Source organism: Dichomitus squalens (assembly GCF_000275845.1).
Source record: "Dichomitus squalens LYAD-421 SS1 unplaced genomic scaffold DICSQscaffold_60, whole genome shotgun sequence".
NCBI classification, from domain to species: Eukaryota; Fungi; Basidiomycota; class Agaricomycetes; order Polyporales; family Polyporaceae; genus Dichomitus; species Dichomitus squalens.
This window is the reverse complement of record NW_006766942.1, coordinates 72500-84542: the sequence shown is the minus strand read 5'-3', so window position 1 is coordinate 84542 and position 12043 is coordinate 72500. Positions and strand designations below refer to the sequence as shown.

General features: G+C 57.0%; 2 protein-coding genes across 2 annotated transcripts; one reads left to right on the top strand and one right to left on the bottom strand.

Annotated features, from left to right (window-relative positions):
* Positions 1–2076: 2076 nt before the first annotated feature.
* DICSQDRAFT_157516 (uncharacterized protein) lies at positions 2077–5171 on the bottom strand (the record flags this gene model as incomplete). The annotated part of the gene is made up of 7 exons (XM_007370037.1): positions 2077–2662; positions 2725–3644; positions 3711–3763; positions 3828–3883; positions 3942–4085; positions 4736–4891; positions 5112–5171. 7 exons carry the CDS (start codon positions 5169–5171, stop codon positions 2333–2335), a joined length of 1719 nt encoding a protein of 572 aa, XP_007370099.1. The 3' UTR covers positions 2077–2332.
* Positions 5172–7415: 2244 nt separating this feature from the next.
* Positions 7416–11345, top strand: DICSQDRAFT_163532 (uncharacterized protein). The gene is made up of 5 exons (XM_007370036.1): positions 7416–8084; positions 8146–8351; positions 8455–9420; positions 9462–9543; positions 10306–11345. Exons 2-5 carry the CDS (start codon positions 8319–8321, stop codon positions 11196–11198), a joined length of 1974 nt encoding a protein of 657 aa, XP_007370098.1. The 5' UTR covers positions 7416–8084; positions 8146–8318; the 3' UTR covers positions 11199–11345.
* The last annotated feature ends 698 nt before the right edge of the window (positions 11346–12043 follow it).

Sequence of the window (12043 nt, the reverse complement as noted above, 5' to 3'; positions counted from 1 at the left end):
AGAAGACCTGCTTTCCTTCACATTCGCGCGTCCAGAGCAGGTTTTCTCGGCCGCAGATCCACCGAGACCGCCCACACCTGACGCAACACAGGGATTGAGGAGATTGGGGGTCGGCAGTATCCCTCTTGCACCGGTTTACTTTGCCAGCGGCCGCGGTTGTACTGGGAGCAGAGCCGTACATTCTGGCGACCAAGGCGATCGCGAGTTCATGCTTCCTCCCTTCGCCTCGGAAGGGTCCGAACAAGCCGCATGGACAGAGGGTCATGCCTGCCCCTCGACCCACGGACCGAGAGACCCAGCTGAAGACTGGTACATGGAGGGGATGTTGCTCACCTTTGGATCATAAGAAAGAAGAGAAACAAACTTCTCCAGGTGGAAGGCCTCGCGTATCTATGCAGCATTTGGACGATCACGTAAGTTCCTAGGGAGGGACGAACGATCGTCATACGCACCAAGGAGTCATGGCGATCGAACACCCTGTCTAACTCCTCCTGCCTGTCTTGAATCCACTTCGCACGGCCTTCTTCCAGACTACCTCCCGAAGACGGCCCAGCACCGGCATCCAATGTGCCACTACAAGGTGGCGCTCTGGTCGAAGTACTCGCTGAGCCGTGACTCGTCCCCCGCCGTGTGCTCATGGTGTCCGAGACGACCGGCTGCGCGTGGACCGCGTAGTTTGGCTGATCTCGGCAGATCCTGGACGGTTTGAGGAGCTTGTTGGACGGGAAGATACAGCAAGAAGCGTATTATCAGCCCCCAGGGTGTAAAGAGGGAGAGCAGGGCAGCAGTGGTGAGAGTGGAGGGTCGAGCATCGCTAGGACGGACGTCTGAGAGTGTGAGCAGCTTGTTTGGTCGAACCAAACAACTCATCGCACACGGGCGTCCAAATTTCCTTTCTCGGAAGAACGAGCTCATGGGCGTTTAAGTGACCCCGGTTGGAATCTCTCGATCGGACACAGAGTGTTTACAATCGCATGCAACTGGCTACATAGCCACGAATGCACGCAGTCGCGCGTTCGCTTTCCCAGTTACAACACAAGCGTGCAGTCGTGTAATCGCAGAGTCGGGTAAGCGACGCTAAGTATCTAGTTCTTAGTGGCCCCTGCAACAAAGCTCTTTCCTGACGCAATGTAGATCGACTATAATCCAGATGTTCTCTAGCATTTATCCAGTTCTTAATGCGCGCAAAACGAATCTACTCAAGGGCTTTGCAGGATGTATAGACTTTGGCCTTGCCCTTCGCCGAACTCCTGCCGGAGGGCGCTCCAGTTACAACTTACAATTGACGCGCAGTTACACGTCTGCGTGGCTGCATACACACAGAGCTTGGCGAGCTTAGCCAACAATCGACTGCGTGAATACGTGGTTACACAGCCTGCTACGTAGCCAGTTGCGTGAAATAGTAAACGTTCTCATCGGACAACTATGATACTCGCAGAACAGAACTTGAATCTAGACAGTATTTTAAGCCCAGTTGCTACTCATATATCAATACCCTCCTGCCAATTCAATATCGACATCTTCTACTGCCATTCAACCGAAGGGTTCCCTCTTCTTGGAGCGCAAATATTCTTCTCATCATCGTTCGGGAACAGGAACTCCAAGGCCGCAGTGGCGTTGAGGAGTCACATGCACTCGTACCCTGACACTTTTGCGTTTTACAAACGTTGTTCGGAGAGTCCTGAGCGCGAACCTTGTAACGGGACTGAATGTGAACGTTACCAGGTACAGTCTCCAAGATCGAGTGGGCGCGCGCAAAGGCAGCAGATAAGAAACGCAATACCATATCCATGTTCCCGCTGTTGTGGATCATCTGTGACTCGACGAGGCGGGGCCAGAAGATAATATCCATATTTGCATCGGAGAAACGCTTGCAGCATTCGCCGGAGAAACAGACGTGCTCCCGCAGCTTTAGGTAAGTCTCACAGAGGTACACTAACGCTCTGCTGATACCAAAACCCAAGTAATCTCTGCTAGGCATCGTGATGATGTGATAGGCAGCGGGGTCGACCGTTGACGCGATACATATCATGCGAGCGGAGACGTGGTACCTCGCATGGATGATGAGCTGGGTCCACGAGCAAATTTTAATGGAGCATCTGAACTGATACAGGCTACCGAAATAAGTAAAAGTTGTTCCCACAACTGTACCACGCAAATACTGAACCACAGAACGGCTCTGGTAAGAGTATGCCTCGACTCAATCGCTCTGAGTTGTCTGTTTGTCCTCCTGCTTCGTACTACCACAAGGCCAGGCAAGGTCTCGCGAGGAATTGTCGAGAAGATCATATCCGTATCATGTCTACGCTCGTCGTCCGCTATCTCGCACAGCTCACCCCCTCCCATGCTCGACATACACCTGCCCCACAAGCACCGCACAGCCCACCGCCATCGCCACAAAGCTGATCGGCAAATTCAGCACCAGAAACTGCCTTCCTCCGACATGAATGCCCTTCTGACCAAGGATCTCGCGCCAGAGCAGGCCTGCGAGCGACGCGGAGAACGTGAGCGTGAACGCGCCAAAGTTCGAGCCCAGCGCGAGCGCATAGATCGCGCCGTCGCGTGCTCTCGCGTCGGTGCCCACGCCGCTGGAGGAGGATGAGAGCCAGAGCTGGAGGATGCGCCCGAGCAAGATTGTTGCGCCGATGTTCGTCCCGCAGAACTGCATGCCAGTACCCATCAGCGAAAAGACAAGAAGGGGAAGAGCGCGCGAGGGAGACACACGTTACACGTTACACACGTCAGGAATCCCATACCACCCACTGCACCCAGAACGCCCGTCTTGGTCACCCACGCGCCCCACCAGCGCGCGAAGAGCTCGACCCAGCCTTTGGTAGTGAGGCCTTGAACGAGGATGAACATGAGGAATGCGAAGGGCAGGAGCGCGACAGGGAGACGCTCTAGGACATGTGTCACGGTCGGGAAGGCTGTTGCGAATCGGGAGAGAGCGTGTGAGAGGAGGGGTGTGAGCGTAACAGGGGCATGGGGTTTGAGGGATAAGGAGGAAGGGGTGATGGAAGAAGGAGCAATTGGTGAAGGCGAGACGACCGTGGGCGCGCGTGCGGAGAGGTCTTGCAGTTCGTGGTGTTCACGCCCTGCGTTGTCCACATCGACACTTCCCAGGGTGTCTGCCGGCATCTCATTCATGTTGTCGGACACGTCCTCCCCGACGCTACTCGTGCGTCGCGATTCATCTACTGCCTTCGGCGTTGCTCTGGTAAGATGAGTCGTCCAGTCGAACCAAATGTCCCTTACAAGCATGATGACCGCGGGCGGGACCGTCACCTCCCACACCGGCACGCCTACAGTACTGACCCCTACCAGTACCGCAAGCGTAACGACCAACAGCACACTCCCGAACACCGCCCCACGCGCATCAACGAGCGTCGCGCGCACCTCTGCCTGGCTGATTCCGATGTAGATGCGTTTTGGTATCAGGTCTCTTTCCGTTTCCCTTTGTGGATGCCCCCCAGATAGGCCGGGCAGAGGAAGGGCACGAAAGAGGACAAGGAGCAGGGGAAAGACGCACAGGGCGGCCGCGAGGAAGGGGAGAACAACGTGTGCGGCGTACGAGAGAAAGGAGATGGCAAAGGCCCCGGAGAGGACGAGGTTCGTTGGGTTGGAGGAGACGAGGACAACAGATGCTGCATAATGATCGGGGAAATAAAGTCAAGAGGTGTGAGCAAATCAAGGAGTAATATGAGACTAACCCATATTGGCGACAGCGAACTGGGAGAAGATCCATGCTGACGGAGGGGTAATCCTTAACTCGTAAACACGATTGAGAGTTACTATCGCCACCAACTAGCGAGGGGTCCTGTACTCACCCAGTGACTCCAGTGAAGTACGCCAGGAATGCCGTACCAGACAGTATGACGGGGTCCTAGGTCAGAGAGTTGTCAGCGTAGAAGGCGCACACATGTCAACAAGAGTTCGCCTACATTTCCAACTATGACGCCACACAGCAGGAAGAACACGTACAGGTACATATACAATCTATGGCCGGAGGACCCACCCTTGCTGGCGACCCAGAATGCTAGGAACCTAAGCAAGCCGGTCGCATCTAACGAGATGGAGATGTAGGCCTGTCACAATTGATCAACACATCCATTTAGCGCATATCACAGCGAGAAGTCATTCAGTACTTTGGATGCAGCTGTACTGGTGCTCCACCACCCGGTGGATGCGTCCAAAGTACGGTACACGGCGGGATCCTCAGTCGTGGTATCCAAATGAAGTGTGGAGCACCAGTACACGGATCCATCCTCAGTATGGATGCGTCCAGAATCTAGCACGATCCCGAGCTCTCGCCAAAGATTGGAGAGGGATGCAGGGTCGCGCGCGAGGCCGGGTACCGGTACCTCTGGATCGACTCGTGCTGCATCAACAAGATGAGCAGCTCCGAGTTGACGGAGTCGATCAACTCGATGTACCTGTGGTAAGGCCGTGCGAAATTATGAAGGCGCAATGAGCCTCTGAAGAGCCCACCCGCGCTTGTGCCATTGGCTCTCCCGAAACGCGGATTTATCATTACGGGTGTCTTCGCTAGATGGAACGTCTGCCATGTAGACGTAACACAATCACGCACGGCCGCACCACAGGAACATTGAGTCGACGGACTCAGTCAACGCGGACCCGCTCGTCTTGTCAAGGCAGCACAAGTCGATCCAGGGGTACCGACACCCGGCCTCACGCGCGACCCTATTCACTGAAGCTGCTGGCAGCGAAGACTCACCAAGGAAACGAAGAGCGCCATTATGTTTAATGGGCGTATGCCGCCGGTACCAACAACGCCATCTCGTATTGTCTGGCGGTCAAAGACACCACTACCGAGAAGTGCCAGGACCGAGATGAGCGGGACAGAGATGTAATTGAGGTGAAAGTACCGTCTCTTCGACGAGGTGAGGTGTTCTGGCGCGACTCGGAAAATGGTGAGGACATGACGGGCAGTTTTCAGCACGGCCGGAGGTATTGGCACACGGAGAGGAAAGACGACGGCTATATCTGTGAGTTGAGACCTGAATGAGCAAACGAATACGCGAGGGAGCGAAAATCGACTGACTAGAGAGAAAGAAAAGGACCAATGTCACTATGGCCTGCCAGCTACCGACAGACGTGGATTCGGTGGCTCTATCCCTGACGCCGATCTGACCGTGCAAGAGCATAATCATTCTCAATCAAAGTCAGATGTCAGGACGTTCAAACAGAGACGCAGGTCAAGCGCGGCGAGGCTTGACAAATCACAGATTTCAGGCGATGGGCGAAGGCGAGAGCAGCACGGCCTAACGTCTCATGGGTGCATGGTGGGCATCTCGGAGCTCAAGCTATGACGGAGGTGGCACAAAACGCGTATATCGCTAACTTTCTCCTATATGAACAAACCCTGTACGACGTGCAAATTATGTCATATGGTCGGTCTGGAAACCGAGCGATGCGCGCTTGCTCCAAGCTCAGCAAATTCGTGACTGGACATCTTGGTCAGTACCCTCGCCGCTGTTCCTTATCCGGTAGGCTTGCTGCAGGGACATTCCGTCGTTCAGGGCATCCCATTGCTGGCACCACTACTGGCACCAACCACTGGCGTCATGTCAGTTCCAGCTAGCGCTAGACTATAGACTGCCCACGTCGACAGCCCCAGCATTACGTACGGTACCACTAGCCTATGGCTGAGCGGCGAGCGGCCGCTCTAGAACCTAGCAACACTCCTCATATCCCAGCTTAGATGCACCTTGTGTCGAATCTCAAGGGGAAGCTCAGGCCCGGCAGTCACGCATGCGGCATCGGCGCGCAGACACAGCGGCCTATCAGCGAGCGCTGTACTCCTAGGGGCAGCCAACATCCTGCTCTCAAAGCTTCCATGCGTACCTTCTGGTGATCCCGCCCGCCACACGTCCACGCGCGTGTCGTCTGGCAAGGTTCCCTGATTGCTCGGGTTCCTTCCCTTCCGAGTTATGGTCGAGGCGAGCGAAGACGGCTATGGAGTGCAGCGCAGCCCCTAGTACGAGTCCATGAACGACGCCGCCGACGCCTCAGTCCCAAATCGCAACAAACATGGACTATGTGGACCCACTGTGCGCAATGCCCGACCACGGTGTGTGAATCGCACCCCCTGTCCGCCTCGCTCTCCGGCGGTGATGGGCCTCCGCGGCCCTCTGACCTCGATGCCAAACATAATCCTGGACGAGAACGCCCGAGCTCAAGGCAGTTGGGCATTCCATTCGAACGTTTTGCAGGATCGCAGTAGAACTGCTCGTCACAGTGAGCGACGGCTTGTTTGCTGTGCCCAACTGGCAGTCAGTCTTTTCAGGTGGTCTGTGCAATTACATTTGTCAGCACTCCCGTTTCAGCCCCAGTCCTCACATGCACACCCCGCTTCGAACACCGATGGTCGTCGTGCAATAGCGCTCTCGATAAGGTACTCACTGCACCATTGTTCACAGATTCGACAAATCCAACATGGTTTTGAACCAGTCGCCAAGGGATTCCAGCGATATCGGCGCCTGGGATGGCTGGTTACTCCGCCGAAGTGCGATCGTGACCCTCGCGAAGCGTACTCCATGCCGTTGGATGTCGTATGTAACGCATGGCGACCTCGGCGTCGGTACGTCCTCGCGACTGATTTGAGTGAGGATACATAACGCATTCCTTGTCTGTCGCTTACGTCTAGGATAACCTCTTCCCGAGTCTTGTCAATCGCTTCCAGCTTGCCACACATCGGCCGCCTATGGTGTCTTCAACTAGGCTATGCGGAGAGCACGACAGATCGCTGACCGCGTTGTTCTTTTGTGCGCGCGTCCTTGTCTTCACACGTTGCGTCAACGTATTAGAAGGTCGCAAACGAGCTCGATGTCACTTAAGCAGCCTTAGCCAAACGGAAGCGAGGATCTCCGCCGGGTTTGACAGGAGCAACGCGGAAAGTGTCCATTCGAATCCCGTTTGACCTGGATGCGCATCTGGAGGCACGTCGTCGCCATGACACGAGGCTCGTCGGTGCTTATTATGTATGATCTATTGCAATTGTCTCTATCGCGTGGCGTCGTCAGTTCAATTTCGCGAGCGTCACGGACGTACCTGGTTGAATCATCTCCGCGTTCCCCATGGTGTAACTGCGCGACTGTCGAAGGGGACATGTACTGTTACAGTCATTGCTGCTCGTTGATGATGATTGCTATGCGTGAAACGTGGGTAGTGGACGCTTCCATGCTCATTCTCCGCTGCGTCCTTTATTGCCCTCGCCGGAAAAAGCTCCGTGTCATGCAGACCGGGACGAACGGCGAACGAGGGCCGAGGACGGTCGCACGTGGTGCCACACTGTCAGGCACATTGCAGGGTGGCGACGGCCCCCACGCTAATTGTCCGGCGCGACGTCGGAATTGCCTTCTGCCCCCTTTTGCCTCGAGGACCGTCCTATCACAGCGCAATCCCAGCTTGTCCCACACGGATCGCACCGGCTTCAAGCCTCGTTGGGGGGTGGTCTAGTATTTACACGGCCACTGACGCTGACCTGTACGTACCATGTACAGGAATTCCGTGCGCCCACCTGGGATCTGGAGCCATCAGCCAAACACAAAAAGGACATGGAATGCTAACCCTATCTCGTGCTTGACAGTCCTGCGTCTGTTTCCCTCCGTTCCCGGACTGGGACGTCCTCCTAACCTTGACTCGCTGACTGTTCTGGGACCGTTGATAAACCTACCCACCGTCGGCCGGACAAGCCCCTGCTCCTCCACGCCTCGTGTCTGCCTATCGTGTCTGCATCTCCACTGACGGACGTGCTGACATTTCCTTCCTGTCCTCTACACTGCAGTTCTGACCTTCAGATCGACTCTCGGATCGTTGCTCAACACCACCCTTCCATTTTGAACACATCCCAACGCCAGAAGCCCCGCGGGCCTCGCGGCGAATCTAATCCTGTCTCCATAATCAAGTGGCACCGCCGTCCTGTAGTATAATTTATCTGTAGGAAGTCCATTCGACGGTCGTATCGCTTTCCCGCACACAGCGCCATCTCTACGTCTATTCCCGTGTCCATATCACCGGTCGGCCAGGCAATCGCATTGGCCAACGTCATCGAACCTAGTGTGGTACGTTCGTATATCTATAGAGCCGCCGGCCTGACCACGGCACAACTCTGATTCTGCCCAGGCCCGCTGCTCTTCCTGTAGACGCCCCTGTCCATCTGTCTCGACTGTCTATCACGGCCGGCATTCCGTCTGTGTTCTCCCACCCACGCCAATTTATATATCTGCACCACGACGTGAACGACCGAGGTTCGTTTTCCGCGCGACCATCCGATACCATCACTAGCTGCTGCAGCGATGGCGAGTCTACAAGCCCTGAAACCAGTCGAGGTGAGTCTCTCGTCCGCGATCAAGTTCTGGGCCTTGCGCCGACGAAACATTTGCTTTCTTGCGTTTCGCGGTTCGCGATAATCTCTGTCCGTACGCCATGCAGCTCGCACCCGAATGGCTCACCGAAAGCCCGATTACATTCGATGACCTCCGCTGCACGTCCTACCCCGCGACGCTTTGGCGCGTCTCCGTCTCTGTGCCTCCCAGCCCTGCTACAACGCGCAAGAGCTACCGCAGGGAAAGCGTCGCCTCTTCCTCCTTATCTTCCGCGTCCGACTTGCACGACGCTGCGGTAGTCCAAGTCGAGAAGCGGAAACGGGCATCAGCCCTCGCACGGCGCTCGGCGCGGATCTCGAAACACGCAGCGCCCGTGCCTGGACCCGATGCACCGCACACCGGGGTCGGAGCCGAGACGAGCAGCTTCCTGTTTTACGACGACGAGGCCGCGGAGGACGTGCTAGACGGACTACAAGTCGGACGATGGAAGCAGCACAACAACGATGACGACGCGACGCTCAACGAGCCCGAGCCGGAGCACGCTCCCCGCCCTGAGGAGGAGGATGACCCCTCGCCCATCGACCCGTTCTTCAAGGCCATGTCCCCCACCCCCACGCCTGCCATCTCTCCCGCGCCTTCGCCTGTCCCCTTGCCCCCTTGTAACCCACATGAAAACTCAGAGTCCCCCGCGCCGTCATCCAGCTACGCGCACTCGCGCGGATCGTCATTCGACTGGACCTCGCCCTGGTTCATGCACGTCTCGGCACACGCGCTGGCGGCGCTCGACGATCAACTGCTGCAGTCGCCCACGGATGCGTTTGCGGACATGTGCTACGCGTCCGCCGTCGCGCTGCCCAACCCGACTGACCCGCAGCACGGCGCGAGCGGTGCGTATTCGTGGAGGAGGTTCTCCAGGCTTAGGCCATTAAGCCCCGGCAGCTTTTCTGACATACACGAGGAAGATGAGGGAGAGGCCGAAGATAGAGAGACTGAAGGAGCGGATGGGGAGAGCACGGAGAGCGAGACGGACGACGAGGACGAGGAGCAGCTGGCGTCGCCCGAGGAGCACGCAGTGCGGCAGAGTTGGTCGACGACGCGCCCGCGCGTATACAGCCCGACCCCGCGGCAGCGCGACTCGCACCATCCGGCGCATCACCACCACGAAAGCGATGGGTCGATACAGTTCAGGTCGCAGGTAAGCTTCCGTTCTCCTTCGTGGCCTCGTGCAATCTCCGTGCGCTGTCCTCCTGCCTTCTGTGTCTGGAGCTCTGACTGTGCAACCCTTCGTGTGGTTCGCATCGCACTTCCGTTCTTCGTTCCCGCTGCGTCAGTCCATCGCCTGTGCGCGCGCCAGGGCGGACGTTTCGTGGGCCGCAATCTGTCAACGCCGCATTTCGCTGTTGTGGCTGGGGCTGATTCCCGCTTCTGTCCCGCAATCCAATCGCCCTGAAGATGTCGCTCTCCTATTCTGCCAAGGGGAGGGCGTGCATCTCCGGCCAATGGTGGACACTAGTTGTGCTGCAATCTGTCAACGTCGCATCTTGCCATGACCATTCCGTCCAGAGTTAGAGTTTGGGTTTGGGTTTCATCAAGAGGTCCAGGCGAGCGTACGGCATCACGGAGGGGCGTTCTTCTTTTGCCGCGCTTTGCCCGCACTACGCAGGTCATCGGTCGTGCCGCGCAAGGTGTTAGTCTTTGAGGCACTGTATGAGCGCCGACTATCCTCTCTTCCGCCTGCGGTATTCGGTTTGCGGTGCGGTGGTACCACGGACAGAGCTGCGGCATCCGGTGCGCTACGCTCCGTGCGTTTCTGAGCGTCGCAATTCCGCGGTCGCGCATTCTGGCTTCGCCTCTCGCCTCTCTTCCTCCTCAGCTTCCATCTTTGATTCGTGAAACGTGACGTGCCTCTGACGAACGCAAGTACCCTTCACTGACGTTCATCTTCTCGTCCGCACAGGTTGCATCGCCCACAGCCTTCACAACTCTGTCCTCGAAGCCCCTCCCCCTCCTCCCTCCCTCCCCCCCCTCGCCCCCTCCCCCAACGCGCCTCTCGCACGACGCTGCGGACCTCGCCGAGCTCCGCGGCGCCGCCGCCTCCCCTCCGCCACTCTTCCTTCCCTCCCCGGCCGTGTCGCAGGCCCAGCTCGCGTTCCTTTTCGGGGCCCCACCCAACCCGAGCGAGAGCGTGCACTTCTTTCCTGCGCCTGCCCCCAGCGCCGCCAACGGGGGCAATGGGCACGGGAAAGGGAGGCCGAGGCGCGGGACGTTGAAGATTTCGACGAATACCGCGCAATCCGCGGGCTCGGGATCGGGCAGCGCGAGCGGGGGCTCGACGCCTGCGAGTGGGGGTGGGGCGGGGACGTGGTTCCAGCGCGGGCTGAGGGCGATCCGGGCTTGAGTCTGCCACGGCTCGGTTCGTTCGCGCCTTGTTCTCCGGATGTCTATCTCCCTGTCCTCTTGCGGAGACTCGGCCAAAAATGCATCTTACTCTGCTCAGTTAATTCTCCGCGCCGGCTTGTATCGTTATTCGCTTTCCGCGTTGTGTTCTCCCCTCCCCGTTATTTCGCACTACACGCACCACATCCTCCGCATAGACCGCTGCTCTCGTGCTTGCCTCTTTACCTGCTTTCGACCTTCTCGCGGGAGCAGCCCGTTTGTATCTATACCGTTGCCATCTTGCGTCCGGTCGAGGAGCGCGTTCTTCTACCTTACCTTCGATTAGCTTGGCTGTCTACCCGGACTATCCGCGTTCCTCCCGATATATTCTTGCCGTCCAATCGTCCCGGATCCATGCTTCGTTTTCCATGCTTATCTCGTCTCGCCTCGATAGCCCCTCTCTACGACTCCTGAGCACGCACGTGTACTACCACCACATCGCTACACTCCCACATCCTCATGGCCCTGTTGTCTTTTTCAGAACCGCACCTCTCTCGACGCTCGCTCGCACACGTTTGTTGTACTACCACCCTACTGTCCTTCCCGCTTACCCTCTCTTCCTCCCTCTCTCGCTACTGGTACACGTACTCCCAGTGCCCGATATTCACGTATGTATTACGTGCTCCGTTGACAATGAACGCTAGAAGTCGACCCGTTAGTGTGCGGAGTAACTTGTTGAGGACCATTGACATGGGAACGGCGTTCCTGAGCCCAACGCCCAACCGCAGGCTGCTTGAAATGACCGCACTAGAAAAAGTGCAATGCAAACGGCTCTGAACCTAAACAAGTCCCGAATCGTTCCCTCCATTCCCTCCGAGCGGCTCAGACAATTGTGCTGAGGGCCGAGAGTTGTATGTAGTCGTCTTCGATTCCAACTTTGGTTAGGCCACCCAGCTTTAGAAACTGTTGAAGGGAACCAAGCCAATCGAAGGCAATCAGGACATAGGACTGCGTTCTATGTAACTCCTGCAATCATCGTCCTTGGCGCTTCTTTTGCTTGAATGCTCTCGGTGGCGACCAGAACTCCGCAACATGCTCGTAGCCTGAGTTTCGTCCGGGCCATACAAACGGGGCAATACGAAGCATTGTCGAGACATGGGGCAGGACATGATGACATGTATCCACGCCAGCAAGCCGACAGCACCTTAACATGTCTATACTACCTCATCCATAGACTACTTACGTTGAGGGGGTACTCATGGGCACGACGGGCACGGCGTTACCTGATCGAGAATTTGCACCTCATGGACAGACTTACC

Excerpts from the sequence above, each read along its gene's own strand:
- DICSQDRAFT_163532 (XM_007370036.1), top strand. The coding sequence starts at position 8,319 with ATGGCGAGTCTACAAGCCCTGAAACCAGTCGAG. Across the intron at positions 9,421-9,461 it reads CGTCGCCCGAGGAGCACGCA|CCCGACCCCGCGGCAGCGCG; the intron begins GTGCGGCAGAGT and ends GCGCGTATACAG. Across the intron at positions 9,544-10,305 it reads CGATACAGTTCAGGTCGCAG|GTTGCATCGCCCACAGCCTT; the intron begins GTAAGCTTCCGT and ends TCGTCCGCACAG.